At 37.5% G+C, this 18,996-nt stretch overlaps 1 protein-coding gene and 1 long non-coding RNA gene across 38 annotated transcripts in view; one reads left to right on the top strand and one right to left on the bottom strand.

Annotated features, from left to right (window-relative positions):
* Positions 1–18,996, bottom strand: part of CIT (citron rho-interacting serine/threonine kinase) — a 70,442-nt gene that overhangs the window by 28,964 nt on the left and 22,482 nt on the right. For 15 of the 37 annotated variants that reach the window (XM_015878246.3, XM_085556118.1, XM_085556119.1 and 12 more), the window contains 12 exons: positions 17,811–17,916; positions 16,782–16,925; positions 15,360–15,479; positions 11,598–11,768; positions 11,275–11,334; positions 10,659–10,712; positions 9,343–9,483; positions 8,827–8,952; positions 5,858–5,953; positions 4,169–4,285; positions 3,652–3,761; positions 1,009–1,183 (listed from right to left, as the gene is read on the bottom strand). In XM_015878246.3, coding sequence (XP_015733732.1) covers positions 1,009–1,183; positions 3,652–3,761; positions 4,169–4,285; positions 5,858–5,953; positions 8,827–8,952; positions 9,343–9,483; positions 10,659–10,712; positions 11,275–11,334; positions 11,598–11,768; positions 15,360–15,479; positions 16,782–16,925; positions 17,811–17,916 — 1,420 coding nt within the window. Of the gene's footprint in view, positions 1–1,008; positions 1,184–3,651; positions 3,762–4,168; positions 4,286–5,857; positions 5,954–8,826; positions 8,953–9,342; positions 9,484–10,658; positions 10,713–11,274; positions 11,335–11,597; positions 11,769–15,359; positions 15,480–16,781; positions 16,926–17,072; positions 17,917–18,996 lie in introns of all 37 variants that reach the window. The other 22 variants (XM_015878247.3, XM_015878253.3, XM_015878255.3 and 19 more) reach the window with 4 other exon arrangements.
* LOC146759672 (uncharacterized) lies at positions 7,112–18,830 on the top strand. Its single transcript, XR_014949207.1, has 2 exons — positions 7,112–7,231; positions 16,161–18,830. It is a non-coding gene; the product is annotated as an uncharacterized LOC146759672 (long non-coding RNA).

Here is an 18,996-nt window from a genome sequence, read left to right as displayed (position 1 = left end):
TGAGAATCTTTAGACATAAAGACAATACTAATCTTCACAAATATATAAGTATTTATGTTATTTTTGAAGAAACCAAGCAAATAACCTTGCTCTGGGTTTACTTGAATAGCTTCTGTTCAAGGTTTTCTTGAGGCACAGTCAAGGATAAACATTTCCAGAAAGAGAAAAGAAACAAACAAGCAGCAAAACAGATCTCCATGCTCAAACCAATTCCAAATATCAACACCTTCCTCAATCCATTTGCATCCCACGTGACTGTTGCGCTGCAGATGTGAGAGAGAAGCCTGCCTGAAATCTTACACTGGTCCCAGCCAGCTTCCAATCAAACAAGGACAAGTGCAAGTCACCCAACCCTCTTGGCTAAAGGCAAAATTTCAGTCTGAAATGAAAATTATCTGAGCGAGACTGGAGAAGGCGAAAGATCTGAAGTGGATTCAAACTAGCTGATATAAAACAAAAGAACTAAAAATGCAGCATTGGTCACAAAAAATGCAGGTTTTCATATTACTGTGGTTTTTTGTGGTTTTTTTTTCTGTTTGTTTGTTTGTTTGTTTGTTTTGGTTTGGTTTTTTTGTTTGTTTGTTTTTTAAAACTTTAGAAAAATGTGCATTAGAGAACAAGTCTCCTGTTTTCTTACAGCACTTCTGTTGTATCATTTGCTTTCTACTCTGTAGACTCCAGGCCTACAGCTAAGCCAAACATTGTATGTTGTAGCTAAGCTTTAATCCAGCTGAAAAATATCATATTGTAGAAAAATAAAATACAGATGTGATTCTGAGAAAGCAAGAAGTGTAAGCTTTACACTTACTCCAATCAACAACCTTTTGTATTTTCTCCCCCTCCAGGAGAAGAACTCCTGGGGGGAAAAATACTGATAGACTAAAATAAATTATTACACATTAAAATATCATTTTTAAGACACAGAACTAAGACAACTTAATCCTAATCAACATCGTAATACTTAAAATGCGATACATTCAAGTAAGTTTGGATTAAACTCATTTTCACCTCGCGCAGCCTAGTCTCCAACTCTAGCAGGCGGTTCTTGTCAGTGTGATCTTGGTGACTCATCTTTTCCAATTGTTCCTCTAATTTTCGATTCTGGGCCTCTAACTTTCCAGCTTGGGTTTCCAAGTAGAACTTCTGTTGTCTGAGCTCTGAAATCATCTCTTCTTGGGCTTTCCTGATAGGAGAAATAAAAACAGAAACCCAGTGCTTTTGCACTCCATAATTCCATGAGATACGAGAAATCAAAGGGTTTCTGGTGGGATTTTTCTTCATTTGTGTCTAGAAGATGAAACAGACCTAGAATAAGTTTTTAAATTGACCTATATCGAAACAGTGATTTGTTGTCTCTAAACAAAATCTATAATGTGAATGAAAGTAATTACCTGTGTGCATAAGAATTTTGAGCCTGCAACCTCTGCTCAAAGCAACAGTTAGTATGTGAAATGGATATTCCCATGCAAAACAAACAAACATGACTCCTACAATATTTACAAGTCCTGGGAATAATTTTACCACATATTGGAAATTTCTTTCCACTTCAAGTCTAACAAAGCTCTACATATATTAATGAATTAATATTTTAACAAGTTCACTGTGAGATAAGCTGTTACTAATCCTATCTCAGAGAAATTATGTGGCTTGCCCAAGATCAAATGGGAAGGCTTAAAAAAGCTAAAAATAGAACCCAAATCTTCTGACTCACACTCAGACTTCTGTGCATTGCACATAGAACCCTCCCCTGTCATCCTGTGTTTCATGTTGTTGTTTGTTGGGTTTTTTTAGTTTATCTCTACTGATAATTGGCAGACAGAACTGTCCAATGAGCTACCTGCTGACAAAGCTGATGATTATTAGCTGCCTTACATCCTGATGGCACAAAAACTCGCCAAGTCCTACACTTCTTTGAAGGGTTTAAATCACTAATTCTCCTCTTTAAACATGCTCAGATTGATTGTAGCTTTTGTGGATTCAAAATGCAGTCCAACAACAGATTCATACATATTCACCACCACAATTCACAAAATAAGCACAAACTCATTAGCTATCTGCATTTATAAGCACAGGCATAATAAAGCAATTTTCCTCTCAAAATGCTGTTGATTCTGTAATATTTTCTAGCAATTCAGCAACATTAGGTTAAGTTACATTATTTCTTAAGCTATTCCAAGTAATATTTTCAAGCATTATTTTATTTTCCTTGTTTTCTACTGAACTCTAGTGAACTGTCCTGCTACCAGAGGATCATCCAGCTCACGCAAGATCTTCTATTCACTTCAGCACAATGACTACAGCATAAGAGCTTGAATGTGCTTCCCAGGAACATGCTGAGACATTACTTGTATTTTATTTCAGACTGAAGATAAGTTATAGCTATTCCCATCCCAACAGACTTCCTGTGTGATTAACCAGAAGTCATCTGGAGCATAAAGCAACTCAACTGCAATTTCCAATTATTTCTGTGAATATTTCTGGCTGTTCAAGCTAGAATAACTTGCCAGATATTTGAAATATAGTAAAAATTGGAACCATTACATATCTGGAGGCATAATCAGCACTGAAAAGAAAAAGAAAAAACAACAACAGCGAAAAAAAACCCACAAAGCAACACTTTGCCAAAATTCAATCTTGGTTGATTCTATTCAATATTATAGGTGAATCCGTCCAAGTGCTGCCCACGGAGTGGGCAGTGCTGCCTAACATTGCATCCAGCAGCTGATGGACACTGAAAACATTTATGCAGACAGCCAAACTTAATGAATCTCCAAACTCAGGAAAAGCAAATGCTATTTTAGCCCTATCCTGCGAGGCATATCAAACAATCTGTGCTCCTTCTATTGAAGTAGAATGCATTTACGTTATTAAAGAAGCAAAAGGATTTTTAAGAGAATAAGGAATCCAAACTAAAAAGAAAAGCAAAATAAAATTCAAGTAGACAGAAAGATTTGATAGGGAAAAGGTCCAAGATTTCCTCCATATTTAACAAATAAGAAGAATTCAACACAAGAGCAATTGCTGTTTACACAGTGATTCAAGATGGCATTAGATATTGTCCAGTAGTGCCCCACAGAGGTGACTTATAAAGAAAAAGTGAACTGAAACGGCATTCTGAAGCTGGGACGTCTTATGTTCCATATTACTTCTGCCCACTGCAGTAAAAAAAAAATCTCATCCTTGCAAACGCTCCTGGCTGTATGTCTAGTTCTTTTTACTTGTCTTCTTAGCCATCAGGCAGGACAGAATGTTTATGACAGAAATATATGTAATGTTTTCTATTTGAATATTAAGTAACTGCCAAAGGAGACAAGGAAAATAATATATTAACAGTATGTATGTTAAAAAAGGTATATATGCTTCTCCAGAGGTATTTTAGACATTTAAATTGCCAGCATTCATTTAACATAATTGGTAAACCTACATGAGACACCAGCCTCAAGAAAGGCCCCAAACAATTTTGCTTGTCATGTTTGGGAAAATACTGAAGAAGCAGTGAACCACAACTGTTTGAAGAACATGCACATTTAACAGAAAAACAAGCAGAGAGCACAGCAACCTTGTAACAAAGGATCAGTTTTATATTTAGAGAAAAGATCCTACTGAGGACTATTCAGCGGTGACCAGTGTGATAGCAGCTGCTATACTTACATGTTCCTCTGGGTAAAAAGGCTGCTATTCGCAGCCAGTTTATTGGCCTCAGACAATTCCACTATTCTCTGCTCCAGTGACCTAATCTTCGAATCCATTGCATTGATCATCTGAAAAAGAGCAACATGCCTTTGAGATTACACAATAAAAGTGATTTTAAAAATCACAACGTTTAAAAAAAGTTTTGGAAATTTTTCCAGGAACAACACTAAAATAACATTGATCCAGTGGCTGAGAAAAAGAGCATCATGGGTGCCACTACTGGAGCTGTTTGCAAGTACTTCCTGCTGCTTTAATAACTAGAGGAAAGCAACCATTATATTAGCAACTTGCATTTTCCTTTTAAGAAAATATTCTTGAAGTTCCCTTGTAATAATAAAAAGAAAACATCTTTTAAAAGATATCCCTCAAGACAGTTCAGCAGCAATGCAGAAACTCAAACAAGATTATCTTGCTAAAAATCACTGTCTCAAAAAAGCTCTTAGAACACTCTGATTTCCAGTTCAATTACACATACCGCTTTCTGTTCAGCCAGGACTTTACATTTCTCACGTGCTTCTTCTTCGTGTCTTCTGAGCATATTCTCAAGCGCTTCCTTATCAGCAAGATCTTTCTTCATTTGGTTTTCCAAAACCTAAATGAAGGCATTACTTTTGTCTAGATTACATCCATTTCACAGGGCAAAGCACAAGCAGGAAAAAAAATTATCAACATAGATTATTTTGAATCAATTCATCACAACTCAAGCAACATTAGACCCAAGATGCAATGGCGTGAAAAGCCCGAAACTTCCCTCAGCTATCTCTGAAGACTGAATTTTATGATGAAGTTTGATGAAGGCATGACTTTCTTTTCTTTTTTTTTTAAAGATAATTACACTTTGCTCAAGAAACATCCATTAGTTCTCTAGGTCAGAGACACAAAATGAATGAGCTAAGACTTCTTTTTTGTGACACAAATACTGGGTACAGGACTAAAGTAACTATTTGGTGGGGGTTTGTTGTTGTTGTTTTGTTTTGTTTTGTTTTTTTGTTGTTCATTTGTTTGTTTCTTTTCTAATTAAATAGATGGGTTTTGTTGACAAGTCCTGAGTTTTAAATCAGTTGTTAAACTGAACATTGTTTTCTTCAAGGATGGGCTTTCAAAGGCACAAAGAAGTGTTACAGACACGACTCTTAATAGAACTTAAAACTCTGGTCACCACAGGATATCTTTTACCCCTCCAGTTATAAATATCTCATGCCTTGAATCTCTTTCATCTTCTTTCCAGATCCCCTCTACTAAACCCTATGTCATATGTCCCCATAATTCACCGTCCGTCTTTCCTTTTAACCCTTTTCCAAGCCCTGTCATATTGTCCAGTTTCCATCTTAGAGCTTCTCTTTTCCAAATATTTACTTCTTGCCTTCCTGCTTTCTGTCTCTCTCATTACTGAATACCACAAGCTCTACCAGGAAATCTTTTCACTTTTTCCCTTCTCATTTCTCCCACAGAAATACCTTTTTTCCTCTACATCCTCTCAGAATTAAGCTGAAATATAAAGTCCTAGGTAAACCTAATAGATAAAAACTGCTGAGAGCAGGTGATGTTCAGTACAGAGATCCTTACAAAATGCACTTACTGGCTGATGCATTGCAGGCTCTTTAGAAAAATCCTTAACCACAGCACATACTCCTATTTCCCAATTTGTTTTTCCTAGTTTTAGATGGTGTCTATAATTCTATTTCTAACTGTATGTTAAATTCTTATGCTACCCTGGAAAAGACAAAAACAAAGTGGGTGGTTTCTGTGGCTTCTTGGCAGAAGTTACAGCTCCAAGAAGATGGAAATTTAGAAACATTCTATGCTCTGAAATCAGAAAATCTTCAGTAGGAACTAAACTTTTTTTTCAGGATGAAAGATCCAAAACCATTTAGTAAGTATTATTTTGTCAGCAACGAACAAATTACAGTCAACAATTATGTAACTCCTACAGTTCTTACTTCAAATGTCACCTATTTTAACACAGCATTAAAAATGAGGTACCAGGACACACTGACTACAAGAAAAACTCACTCATATTTCACTAATCTCTCTGAGCATTTCAGAAGTTGTAACCAAGACAGCAGCTCATAGGACATAGCAATCAAAGCCCAAAGGAAACACTTTTTCCCTCAATCCCTTCTACCCACAAAAACTTGTGGGAAGATAAGAAGATTTTTTTTACTTTGAGTTTTTCCTCATAGAATTGTTCCTTCTGTTTCAGCTGCAACTCCAGATGTTGTGCTGAGATCTGAGCCTCTCGATGCTTTTCTTCCAGCTCCTAAAAGCAGCAGAGATTCATATTCAGACACAGATAGGTTGTGCACGTGTGTTACAGACATTGAACATCCATTGTCATTTTTTAAGGCTCTACGCTGTATGACCACATCATAGAGGGAAAGAGGGGGGAAAAAAAAATTACAGTTTTAAACTTTAAATATTGCTGCTGACCCATCCACTATAGAGGCAACACACTGCTAAAGACAAAGATTTCTACTTTCACAACAGGAATCTGATTCCCAGTAACATATTCTCAGACAGGCCAAGCATGTTTTGTGAAAACTAGCAGTTAAAAACACTCATAGCTGCAGTGGTATGGCATCACTGGAAGTTCAATTTATTTTTAACAAGGTCTCTCACTTTGCTTTCTCCCAGAAGGTCTCAATAATGGGGCACTGCCGTTAGGCTTTTTATTCTATATTCACAGAGCAGGAATAGTATTTACTTTGCCACGTTCATCAAGCGAATGTTGTCAGAATGACCGTTTATAAATTGTTTTGAAAACGAGAAGTACAGGATGCGATATATATGGTAGATGGTACCAGACTATTTTTAACCTCTTTACCTCACAGCCGATAGTTGCAGCTATGCACAGCAAGACTGAGATAATTCTGCATCTCAGAGGTTAGTTATTTTAGTAAGAGGAACAGTCTGCCGTGTGAATCTATTATTGGGGATATATCTATAAACACCTTTCAAATAGTACACCTCCCAAGAGCTGAGCTTAGAACTTTATGTTCCTTCACTGTCATATTTGCCATCCTAACAATTTCTTTAGTACATCAGGCAGATCCAGGTCTGTCATTCACTACTGCTGGGTTGGCTGCTGCACAGACAAGTTCAGGTTTTGGGATGCATGTAGGACTTCTGCCTGCCTTCACTACTGCACAGCACTGGAAAATTCCCTTTTCGTCTTCTTTTCTCCCCCTCATTTTGAAAACCACACAGATTTCTTTGCTCCAGTAATTGCAGTAGACCTCTTTTTCCAGAAGAGGAAATCAAAAAGGAGGTTCACCAAAAGTAGGTCAGCTACAGTGCCAAGTACCCGAAACTTCTGCAAGAAATGGAGATTGCTGCTTTTTTGCAATTGAAATATATCTCCCAGCAACAAGAGGGACAATTCACCTCCTTCAGAAGCCCACACATTTCAGGCCCTGGCAGAGAATCAGACCACCAGATCAGCAACAGTTTCAAAGCTATCAGCATTAGACTGCTTACATCTGAGTAGGAGCTTCACCAACTTATGACAGGCATTTAATAGCCTGTTTGCACTTAAAAGGTAATCTTTTTACCATTCCAATTCTCACCTACTATTTTTTATGTAGCTCTAACTTTCAATTGCTATTAGCATCATAGCAACAAACCATACTTTCAAGTACTAATAAGTATCTTCTCTAGCTTGTTTCTTACTTCTTATTTAATTCTATGCAGGCAGATCCAGGAGGACTTCTTAGGTACTAGATGAATACTGCACAAACCCAAACAAACCCAATCCAGTTTATTCAAGTGTCTACTTTATTCTATCCAATTCTGTATCATCAGCACCTCTGCTATCCTTTTGTCCTTTCTATACCAGGAAAAGTCAAAAGTGTTTGAAGAGATCAACTAGAGGGAAGTAAGAGGGCAAAAGGAGAGGAAAAAGAAAACAAGAACTCACACCCTATAGCTCCCAGATCAGCTGGGACTACCAGCTGCAAGGGACTAGGAATGAAACTATAGGATTAATTCTTTAATGCCTGCTTGACACGGTTGTTTTTTGTTTTATAAAATAACTCTGCATCTCTCCAATGTTCTGTCAGAACTCCATGGAAACTATCTTTGAGAAATGCTAAACATATCCCGTGGAGTAAAACAATTAGCAGATATTTCTGCATTCCCTTCCAGATTTTCCTCCACAGAGAACATAATCAAAACCAATGAACAATCTCCAAATATACACAAGAGGCTTATGCAACAACAATTCAAAGTTTTACACCCTTTCTAAATATAAAGTTGGCTCTGTGCCCAGCAAAGCCATAGTCTCCCACTTACCATGCATTCATGATATCAAAACAATCTGAAAGAAAGAACACCACCAAAGATCTGGTTCTACCTTTTCATGAGAGCTTTCAGACATTCTGATGCTGAAGTCTATCTATGCAGCTGCCACCCAGAACAAATATGGGTCATATTTGTCCAAATAGGGCTATGTGTTTCCATTTGGCCTTCTTCAAGTATGTCTACTAATAAAAATAATACCTTTTCATTCTTATCATATTTGCTACAGGGAAAGAGCACTCATTAGAAATGCTAATTATTTTAATTACTCCGAGATTATGGTTCTTGTCCCAGGGAAGTATTAGAAATATCTTCTGTTTGGTTCCCTGTAGACTGAAGTACCAACTCAATATGAAGTCTTAATATGTTTAACAATGAGAGAAACAAGAAATTGCCAACAGAGATATATGGGTGCAAATGGATTCCCAACAAATATTACCTTTGGAGAAGAACATTTTAGATGACTAATTCCTCACTGCTACAAGGAGTAAGCATTTCAAGTGGACCTGACCTCTAAATTCCTTTGCAATTTAGTTTAAAATCTAGACATCAATGTTTTTACTGTTGCAGTATCCTGTACTGAGTTCAGTGTGTTCCTAGCAAGACAACCAGAAGTTTAAAGCAGTCTTAAGATTACAGGTTTAGGGTATAGTTTGTAACCAAAAGGTGCAAATAGAATTTGAGAACTCAAGCTTTTCCAGTATGAATGGTACACAAAATGAATCCCTTTATTCAACAATTTCCTCCTTATTCAATGCAATTCTATGTCTTCTGTTCCTTTCCTACTCCTTTCTTACAAACTCTTACCCTTTATCTTTCATTTTCACCTCTGCTCACCAGAATTTTTTCTGCCATCTGTTGAATTTGTTGAGATTTAGTCTGAATATCTTCCTTTAGGCGGTTTTCTCTTCGTTCCACAGTCTCTAATCTCTTCACTTGATTCTCCAGAGAGTGGCGCCGCTCCTGCAATTAGGAAATGCTACTTAGGCTAACCAACACTGCACAACCACAAAACAATGGGTAGATTTTGGAAGAAGTGAACTGAAGTTGAATGTATAGTTGCCTTTTATATTTGAAATCCTCATCATGTCTCAAATCCCTTGTCCTAGTCACAAGTCTTTACTGCTCCTCACTGAAAATAACATCAGATTCCCTGTAAGCTTTCTTCTAACACATAAATTATATTAATTAATATACATAATTGAATAAAATAGATTAATTAATGTCTAATATTACTTTCCCATGAAGACTTACTACAGAAATACAAGCCATACAGAGTCATCCAGAGGAGGGCTCATGAACTAAGACACATCCCAATAACTAACTTACACTGGGCAGACCTTCTTCACTTACCTCTGCTTCAAGCAATTTCTTCTTCATGCTTTCATTAGAATCTTCCCGATTTTGAAGTTTCTCTAACTCCTTCTCAGCTCTCTCCTTAGCTTGACGGATATTCTGAAGCAGTTCAGTTGCCTCTGAGCTAGCCTTCACAGCCTAAGAAAAGTATTGTAAGAAAAACATATATATAAGAATTCTTGCGTGTCAAAGCTCATAATGCAACAGTAGTCAACACTCTGAATAAAACTGATACAGAGCTTTCACTTAGCAGTCTAAAAAGTAAGATGTACAAATGTTGTCAGGAACTGACATTTTAACTTCTGTTACCTAATCCTTTTTTTTTTTTTTTTTCCCTCATACAAATACACACAAAAAAAAGAACTGAAAATTCTGGAGCTCTACATATTTGTCCTGCTGTATGTCAAGTTTCTAGTTGTCTTTATATACTTGGTAGTTCATTCCAAAGTTGAGTTCAAGTTTTTGGAAAGGGCTGACAGGATAGTCTTGCTAAAACACTAGGAGAATGACCTGTTGGCCTAAGGATAATTCCTCTGAATTACTGAAAAGAGAAAAGCAGGGTGAAGTGTGACTTTTTTTGAACTCTTGTAAGTAACCTTTCTAAATAGTTTTGGCTTTCTATCCATATTCCAGACCACTAGCCCTCAAAAAAAGCCATTTCTGAGCAAGTGTCAAGTTGAAAAGCTCTCTCAGTTGATTACCATAATGATTCTTTCTTCTCTGGTTAAAAGACACCTCCCAGAAGTCCATCATCTAGAATAAAAGTTCTCATGCTGTTCTTAGAGTGCCTGATTGACCACACCACAAACATTAGATACTTACTGTAGCTTACATTGCTAAGGTATTTTATTTCCATTGTGAAGCCTTAGCATTCAATTTTTTTTACTGTGAATAACTGAACTGGAAAGTGATTTTGTAATTAAGACAGAGTATACTGGGAGACTAAGCCAAATTCAGCATACATTTTATTAGGGAGTAGAAAAAATCTGAAACTCGTGGCTTCAGAAACAAGAGATCAGTGCACTGCATACAGCATACCCAAACTGGCCTTTCCAATCAGAATTTCTCTACACTACTCCAGTTCTGACTCAGCTCTATTTGTAAAAATAAACACTGTTGACATGTCTCAAGAGCCCAAAGCATAGTGAAAACAACGAGGATTTCAGATATCAGCTTCCACCCCCTTTTCCTTATCATCCCCCATGCTATGACTAACTCTATTTCTGAGGATAAAACAAAGTGCATTCCTCCTCTGCATTAAGTTTTCACTGGAAAATCTTGTGGAAAATTCACTTTCACGACCCAGACATTACCTTTGTCAGCTTTTCCTGCAGCTCCTGGATTTTGGCTTGCTGCTCTGTATTGATCTACAGTTAAACAGAAAGACGGGGAGGGATGAAAAAAGGGTGGGAAAACCAAAACCAAGAGATGGCTCTCTACTTATGATACCATGTTTATTTTAATTCACTTCCTAATAATATTTGTTCTTCACAAAATGCCCCAGGGCAAATCCAGTCCCATTTTACTCACTTCTGATTGATTTCGTATTTGGTCACCAAGTAGATTGATCAGTGTGACAGAGCAATACTCAGAATTACTTTTATTTTTCATTTGCTATTCTTTACTCATTAACAAAACCTTCATGTATCAATAACCTAATTCCCAATTCAGATAAATGGCTGTCTCTGCCTAGCTTCAGAGCACAAACAATTAAGAACAAGATGCCAGAGTACAGCTTCGTATCAAATGAAAAAATAAAGTGATTCACACCATGAAAACAAAAGGGGGGTGGGAGAAGGTGGTAGGGTGGTGAGGAGAGGGGGAGGACATGCATCTCTGCGTGCCATTGAGTAACCAAAGACGCTCTTAGTTTTTGTGTATAATATGAAAGACCCAGGAAGCAAATCCCACTACATTAAAGTAACATACCTTCTCTAATTTGCAATACAATTCTCCTGCTTCACTTTTTCCTTGATCTTTAACCTGTAACTTAAATATAAAATATATAAAAGTCTCAGGAAGAGTTTCAGTACACTGTTTTTCTACCCCATCAACACTCTGTGTAATTTAAACACAAGCAGTTACACAAAACATACATAACATTGTTTGAAAAGTACAACAGAAAGGTCTTTTGTATTAATTGTACAATGCTACACTAATCTCTAGAGAACTTGCATACAACTTTTGTTTATCTAAAACAGCACTAGAAATACAAACAATTAACTCCCCTCTCCCAAGAAGCCTTAAACTACCTTTTGCAATTTGTTGTGACATTCAGTAGCTTTACGTTTAAATTCTTCAGCGGCCATTCGAGACTCTCTCAACTCCGATTCATAAAGATCACTACGCCTGCGAGCTGAAATAAGATCCTCTTCCAATTGATTCATCATCAACCTCATTTCTTCCACTTGAGCTTGATACTCCTGTAGTTGTGGTAAAAGGGCAGGAAAAGACGTTACGGTTTATAGGCAATAGAGGAAATATGTGGAGCAGCAGAGCCCAGAACACCAACTGCAGGCAGGAGGTGTGTTTAAAAACATGTAGAACAAAAGTGAAGTATTAAATAAGACAGTGACATCTAAATAAAATGAAAACATCCATGGTGTTTCTTCCTGTTTGAATCTTTCCATTTTCAAGCCAAAACCTCCGAAAAGATAAATCACCGCATTTTGAGAGTGGCTTTATTGCAGAAAAACACAAACACACACCTATCTATCAATAGATTAAAATATCTACAGATAGATATATCTACATACAAGCAATTAAAGTTACTTACATTTCTGATCTCTGAAACAGAAATGTGCCTTTGAGATGATGTCTCTACTAAATGCACAGATACTCCTTCAAGATATATTTTCTCAGGCTGATTACATGATAATTACCCCAGATCTGCACAGTTTGGATAAAAGAAAGGAGAAGCAGAGGGATAGTGTAATACTGTGGCTCCTGGCCATCCCTTACTTTCTCTCAACAAAGTCAAAGAGGAACGTATTTCTGTACGGGATACAACCTAAGTCAAATACTGATTTAGAAGAACTTTCAACCCCATCCCCAACCCTAAAAAAAACACAAAAAAACCCACACACATTTCCCATAAAAAATATTTGTCTATATAGCCAAAAATAATGATTCTCCATGCAGAATATTGCAATAAAGAAAGAACATTCAGGTAAGAAAGGTGTGTGGAAAACAAGAACATTTGAATTGACTATCCCATCTGAGACTGGGTACTCATACACTAGCTCATGAAATTGCTTCAGATTTCTTCACTGGAAAAACATGAGTTCTGTTTATTTAGCATTTACTGAGTCCTGTAAGTATACATTTTTATAAAAGTAAACAACAAAAAAGAAGTATTTATTATGAAGCTAAGAACAAATACAAAAAGAAAGCACATCAGGAGCTGCGCTAAAGATTTGAAGGACTGACAGTGGGGGAGTCCATTTTTCTTTGCATTTTAGTATGTTAAGACTCCTGACTACCCCCATATTCAAAAGACTAATGATCTCATGACAAACTCAGGTTTGTCATCACTCCTTCCAGACTGCCAGCTGTCCTCAGACAAGTGACTGAACACAACCCTCATGTCAGCCTGTAATTTGCTGCAACACAAAGACCTCATGCTGCTGTTTAAAGAAGCTGAGACTTTACCAGATAGCTTTGCTACCCATTACAGCGAGTATGGCAGAATGGCTCTTTGGGTTGCAATCCCCAAAGTGACTCTCCAGTTCACAAGGCAAACAGGGACTCTCACTCCCCCAGTCACTCACTTCCTATGGATGATTCTATTTTCTTGCTAAAAGAAAGCAGAGCCTTTTGATAATATGTGAACAAAAATACATTGGCTCAAGTATTTGTTTCATAGAAATACATTGATGAATGAAAAAGGGAGAGTCATTTGAAGAAATGTGGTCTGTCAAGAAATCATAACTCATGTAGAATCTTCCTACTAGAGTCAACTTGATCATAGAATTACAGGTATGGCTACCATTGTCAATATGAAAATTAGTGTTTGAGAAGGGAGGAAAAAGGGGAAGGAAAAGAGAAGAAAGGAGATAATTAGTAATATTTCAGTTGTTCTCAGGGTCAAGTAAATAAAAACAAAAAACATCACTTATGAAGACACCAAACAACACGTCTTGAATATACACTGGTCACAGTTTAAAAATTATCACAATATATTTAAGCACATATGAATGGACAGGCAAAGCTTAGGGCATATACCTGAAGCAAACTAGGTCAGGGTAGTTACATATAAATGAGTAGACCTTTCTAAACATATGAAGAATCTGATGCGCTACAAATTGATTCATTCATTTAGGCTTTTACCAAGTAATGACCAAGTAATGGATCTCTAGCGGAGAAGAAAGGTGCAGTGAGGCTCTAAACCATCCTTTCAAACTCCCAAGTGCTCGTGCAAAAGTTGCTCACTCCAATTACATTAATGGATTTCATGGATGCCTGGACTCAATTAACATTGAGTTCAAACAAATACTTTCAAAAAATAACACACACCAAAAACCAAAAAACCCAACAACCAAAAAAACTTCAACACTCTTCAAGCACTCCGAGAAAGCTGAACCTTCTGTCTTGCCCTGCAAACACCAAATGCTTAATTACTGTTCTTGAAGATTCCAGTATGCTGTTAATTCTACTGGCTCTCTCTCAAGTTTGGGGTTTCCAACAGCAAAGCTCGAAAAGGACTCTCCCATTTCACCTCCCAGTTCCCACTGACTTAGAAATCATGATCCACGTCTTTACTGGCTAAGTTCCACCTGCTGCTATGAGTAAGCAAAAACATCTCTGCATATTTTGCAGCATTCTTGCACACAGGTCCCCAAGACCCCCACAGATATGGAAGTCTACAGCATATTACAGATCCATTTGCTGACCTAAACAGCTTTTTCACTGTGAATCTTCACAGGACAAGTTAAAAGATTCTGAGATGAAATATTTGATTGAAAAGATACTTGCATTATTTTCCCTCTATTAAATGAGTATGTACTGCTCAAGAATCTACTGATATTTATCTTTATAAAAAATGTTCCACATTTCAATATTTAAAGCAAGCTTGCTAATGAAGCATCAGAACACAGAGTAATGAGCTTTAGATCCCTTGTATTACATAAAAGAACCGTCCAGAAAAATGCTGTAGAAGTCTTTGGAGGCCTGCTACATCTAGAGGGTTGGTTTTGCATTTCATAACTTTTTACATAAGTGCTGCTTATATCTGGAGAATTATTACCAAGGTTTCTGGGCTTCCTTGCCTCAAACACTGTAAAATTAGGTTACTAATGTGCTTTGAAGATGAAAATCATCAGATAGTTGAAAGAATTGTTTGAACTCCATAACAAATTTCAATTTCTTTAATACAAAGCCTAGCTATTGATTCACAAAACTGAATGGGGCTCTTACTTATAGAATATTTTTAATCCTAGAAGCATTCACATTTGTTACCATATTTTTTTTATTTAATTTAGACATTTTCCTTATGAACAACAATATGGATTGACAAATGTTTATCCTGGTGGGAAAAAAAATCACGAACACTTTGGCAAATGGATGAAGTTAGGAAAAGTCCAGTTAGGGACCATCGGCTATTTCCAAAAACAGATGAGCATTTCAAACGGCCAAATAAGAAAAAAAATAATTAATTTGAAAACTTTAAGGCTGGTTCAGTTCCTTCCAAGGTTAAGATTCACAAACAAAAGAAATATTTATAACTCAAACATTTAAGATGGACAGCTCATTTCTAATGCAGCGTATTACTAACGCATTTCAACTTTCTCCTAAGCTGGTTTTACAAAGTACCTTCAGGATCAGGAAAATAAAACCTGGAAGTTTGGAGTTTGTGCTTAGTTATATCACTTCTCATTTGGTTTTAAAAGCCACGTGGAAACACACAGACTGGAAGTTATCACAAACAGAAAAGGAAGCCTGGCAACAGCGCTAGAATATGCCAAAGAATGCATGTGTGTAGGTAGCCACTCTGCTACCCACAGAAGCAAGTATACCTGTTCTTTGATCTCTTGCAGTTTCCGGCTTTGCTCTCTGATATCATGAAGTAGCTGTAGTGCCTTATCATCTTCCTGAGACACCTCCATCCGTGCCTGCTCCAGGCTTCGCTTTAAGCTCTGCAGAAAGTGAAACGTTCAAAATACAGTCTTTGTTTTTTCAGATGGTTGTATAATAAAGATCTTTAACTATGCAAATTCCTCCTTGTCTGTAGCGAAGCATCAGAAGAAAACCAAGGCACCAATGGAGGAACCATTAAAATAAAAAAATCACAACTAGGTTCTTTTGTCTGGATACAATCAGCCCATTTTACAAATCACATTTACTACACTGAAATCATAGTTCAAATCTCCACTTCCTCACATCAGCCTTGGAGACAAAAAACAGAGGTCACAGAAGGCATCTATTATTGACAGCATTTATCCATTTTTTATCTAGTACCATTAATTCATAACCTAGATACAATCCTTCACATTACTAACAATCTCATTCACTTTTTCTTGTTGCTCTTAAGCGAATTAAATCCTTTAATCACCGTTAAACTTTTCCAAAGGACAGAACTGCTCCAGGGTCTCAACACGTATTTTACCTGCAAATGTCAACAGACCAGCAGCCCTCCTACCAACTGTGTAGGAATCTTCACCAGCAAGAGGCAAACGCTATTTATTTTATTTACCCCCTAGAAACTAGTATAGGAAAAGTCAATCTGTTTTAAGACATGTTTTCCAGCAAACAAACCCATCAGAAATACTCCTCAATTCCCTAAAACAGTTCATAATCTGGATTGTTTTCCTTGCCAGGAGAGAAGAAACAGACTAATACCTTCTACTTAACACAAAGACTATTAACCAGAATGAAAATACCTTCTCTGAAATCTTGCCAGAGCAACTGGGCAGACATTCCTACTCTCATGAAAAGCGCCAAATGACCTTTGAAGATGTGGTTTTAAGGCCTTGTTTTTATATTCTGTCTGAAAACCAGCAGCTGTCCTAGCATCATCCCTGACATTTTGCTGGGGAACTTGATCTGCCTGAACTCCGTGTACCATAGATTCAAGCAACAACGCCATTGTTTCCTAATCATCTTATTTGTCCTTGAAGACCTCTGATTAGACCCTCATCCTCTTCTGAATGAGAAACCAAACTCAAGTACATTCTAGCACAGTTAGCAGGACAAATATATATGTATCAGAAAGACCAGAAAAGTAGTTATTTCTACATATTTTTAGTACATGAACACAGAACAAAGTTTGAAGAGAATTATCAAACAAGCCTCTGCAAACAATTCAGCGCTCCATTTTCAACAGAGAGACTCGCACATATTATCTTCTCTCCATCAAGAACAATACTGAAACAACAATGGAAGAGAAGACCACCAGATTTCAGGCCTTCAGAGGGGAAAGGACTGGGATATGGGCTCACACTGCATTCTGTGATATAGGTGGCCAGGTCCTGCTCCAGGAGGGATCGCTGGGTCTCAGAGGCTTTCAGTTCCACCTCCTTTTGGCTAAGTACAGCCTCCACCTCTGACACTCTCCGGTGCAACCGCGTCATTTCCTGCTCCATCTGCAATAAATATCAAAAGGTTATAAAGGGGGGGGGGGGCCTTCAAAAGCTTTGTTAACTGCTACTTTCAGAGCTCTGTTTGAGAAGAATTTGCCTCCAAGAGACTTCTACGCTATATTGCTCCAAAAGGTGTTTAAATTCCGATACCATTGTCTCTGCTCCAGGAATGCACAGTTCTTCTTAAGGACAAGTAGTAAGTCTAAGTCACCCCATTCATTCAAGCTGATTGTTCATATTCAGTCATTCTTCGAACACCAGTTAGCAAAGAAGCCACAATCATTTTTCACCTGACTTGCAGAGATGGTTCACTTTAACCTTATCCCAAATCCATGCTGGATCAGGAGATGGTTTCCCCCCATCTCCTTGTCAGGAACAAATGGTCAAATCCAGAACAGAGCAAGGAGAAAAGTAATTGAATTCTCATAAAAGTCTCAATCGAGCAGTGAGCTTTGAAAGACTCCACCAGGTTCCCTTTATTGGAGCACAGCAACTGTTACAAGATGTTCACCATAACCAGTGACACGACAGTAGTTATGTAAGCAGAAGCTGATGAGCTAGGAACAGAGAACCTCAGAACAGTGCTGCTGTAATTGTGCATATGACGAAGACAAGGCAAGGCCTGCAGGAAGAAGCAGTCGTCTATGTCACGCTGAGAAAAGCACTGTTTAAAATCCAGAGCCGCTTCTTGTTATGATAAAAGTATCTACAGCAACAGCATGGCCTAAATTCATCTCCCTTTGTATTGGACAGGAAGCCACCTCACTGAAGGAAAAGCACTTTGCCCACCACGAATCTGGATGATCAGCAGCATCTGACAGATCCCTGGACACACAGTGGTTGCAGATTCCTTGAGCAATGGAGACGGCCAACTGCATAAATAAATACCTTGTGACACTTGTCCTGGGCGTCTTGGAGTTCTTTGCTCTTGAGAAGAAGTTTCTTTTCCATGGAGCTGACCTTTGCTGGAGAATCCACGCTTGAAAGCACGGATCTAAAAGAGCAGAGCCAAACAGCACATGAATACAGACAAAAGGTACAGGAACCTGTGCTTACACAGCCTTGGTGAAATTGTTGGGCACTTACCACCGTTATAAGAAAAGAAAACACAGAAGAAGCAACCACAGGCTTACAGCTGTCATTTTAATTCAAACAAACCATTCAATTTGATGACACTATATCCACGCTAAATCATCCATATACTTCTGGTTAAAATGTTCGTATTTTCCATCAGTGAGTTATATTAGAGTGCAAAACAGTAATCCTGAGCAATGCTTTTGCATAGCTCTTGTACAGCTTTGTAGGTGTGACCAAAACAAAACAAAAGTCAGTTCAACCAGTTGGAAACAACAACACACAGAGAATTGCTCTTCTTTGAACATTACTGTTAAACACAGTTTAAAACTATAATCAAAGTACAAGAGCCCTAAAAATATCAATGTCATAATTTGCACCATGAGAATTTCTTCTCTTAATTAACTTCTATGAAACAAAATTGAACTAATACGTTCTCAACATAACCCATATTATCCCTAGTGTTTTGCTTTTAAGTACTTCCCTCTCCCCACCCCCCCAATTATGAGACACAATTTAACTGCACTATTCCAAACAATCTGACATCAGAAAACTGAGAAAAAAAACTGATACTTGATAGCCTAAAATCATTCTAGAAGAGAAAAGGAAGCCAATCAATGTTTGGGAACATATTTTCTGTGCTTTGCAGTCTCTATGTAATTTTCAATGAGAAGATTCAGTGCATGCATCAAAACATAATTTAAAAAAATGCTATACTCCCTTGCATAAAATGATTCAAACTCAATATTTAAGCAGTTAACAATGTAATCTGTGTTAACTGATAGATGAAAACACAGAAACACAATGAAGGTGCTAATAAAAGATCACACAGTCTGCCTGCATTGCTTTCTGCCTCTCCTGGCCACAGCTTGGTATGCAGCCAGTTATCCCTATGGAGAAAAATGCGCTTCGAGCAGCTCGCTGCATATAGCCATACACCCACACACAGCAGCAGTCTCTTCTTAACACCAAGGAAAGTTTGATTCCATCACCACCATTT

Source organism: Coturnix japonica, chromosome 9, assembly GCF_054131305.1.
Source record: "Coturnix japonica strain WE chromosome 9, WE-NBRP24, whole genome shotgun sequence".
NCBI classification, from domain to species: domain Eukaryota; kingdom Metazoa; phylum Chordata; class Aves; order Galliformes; family Phasianidae; genus Coturnix; species Coturnix japonica.
The sequence above is the reverse complement of the archived record's forward strand: the minus strand, read 5'-3'. Positions and strand labels throughout refer to the sequence as shown.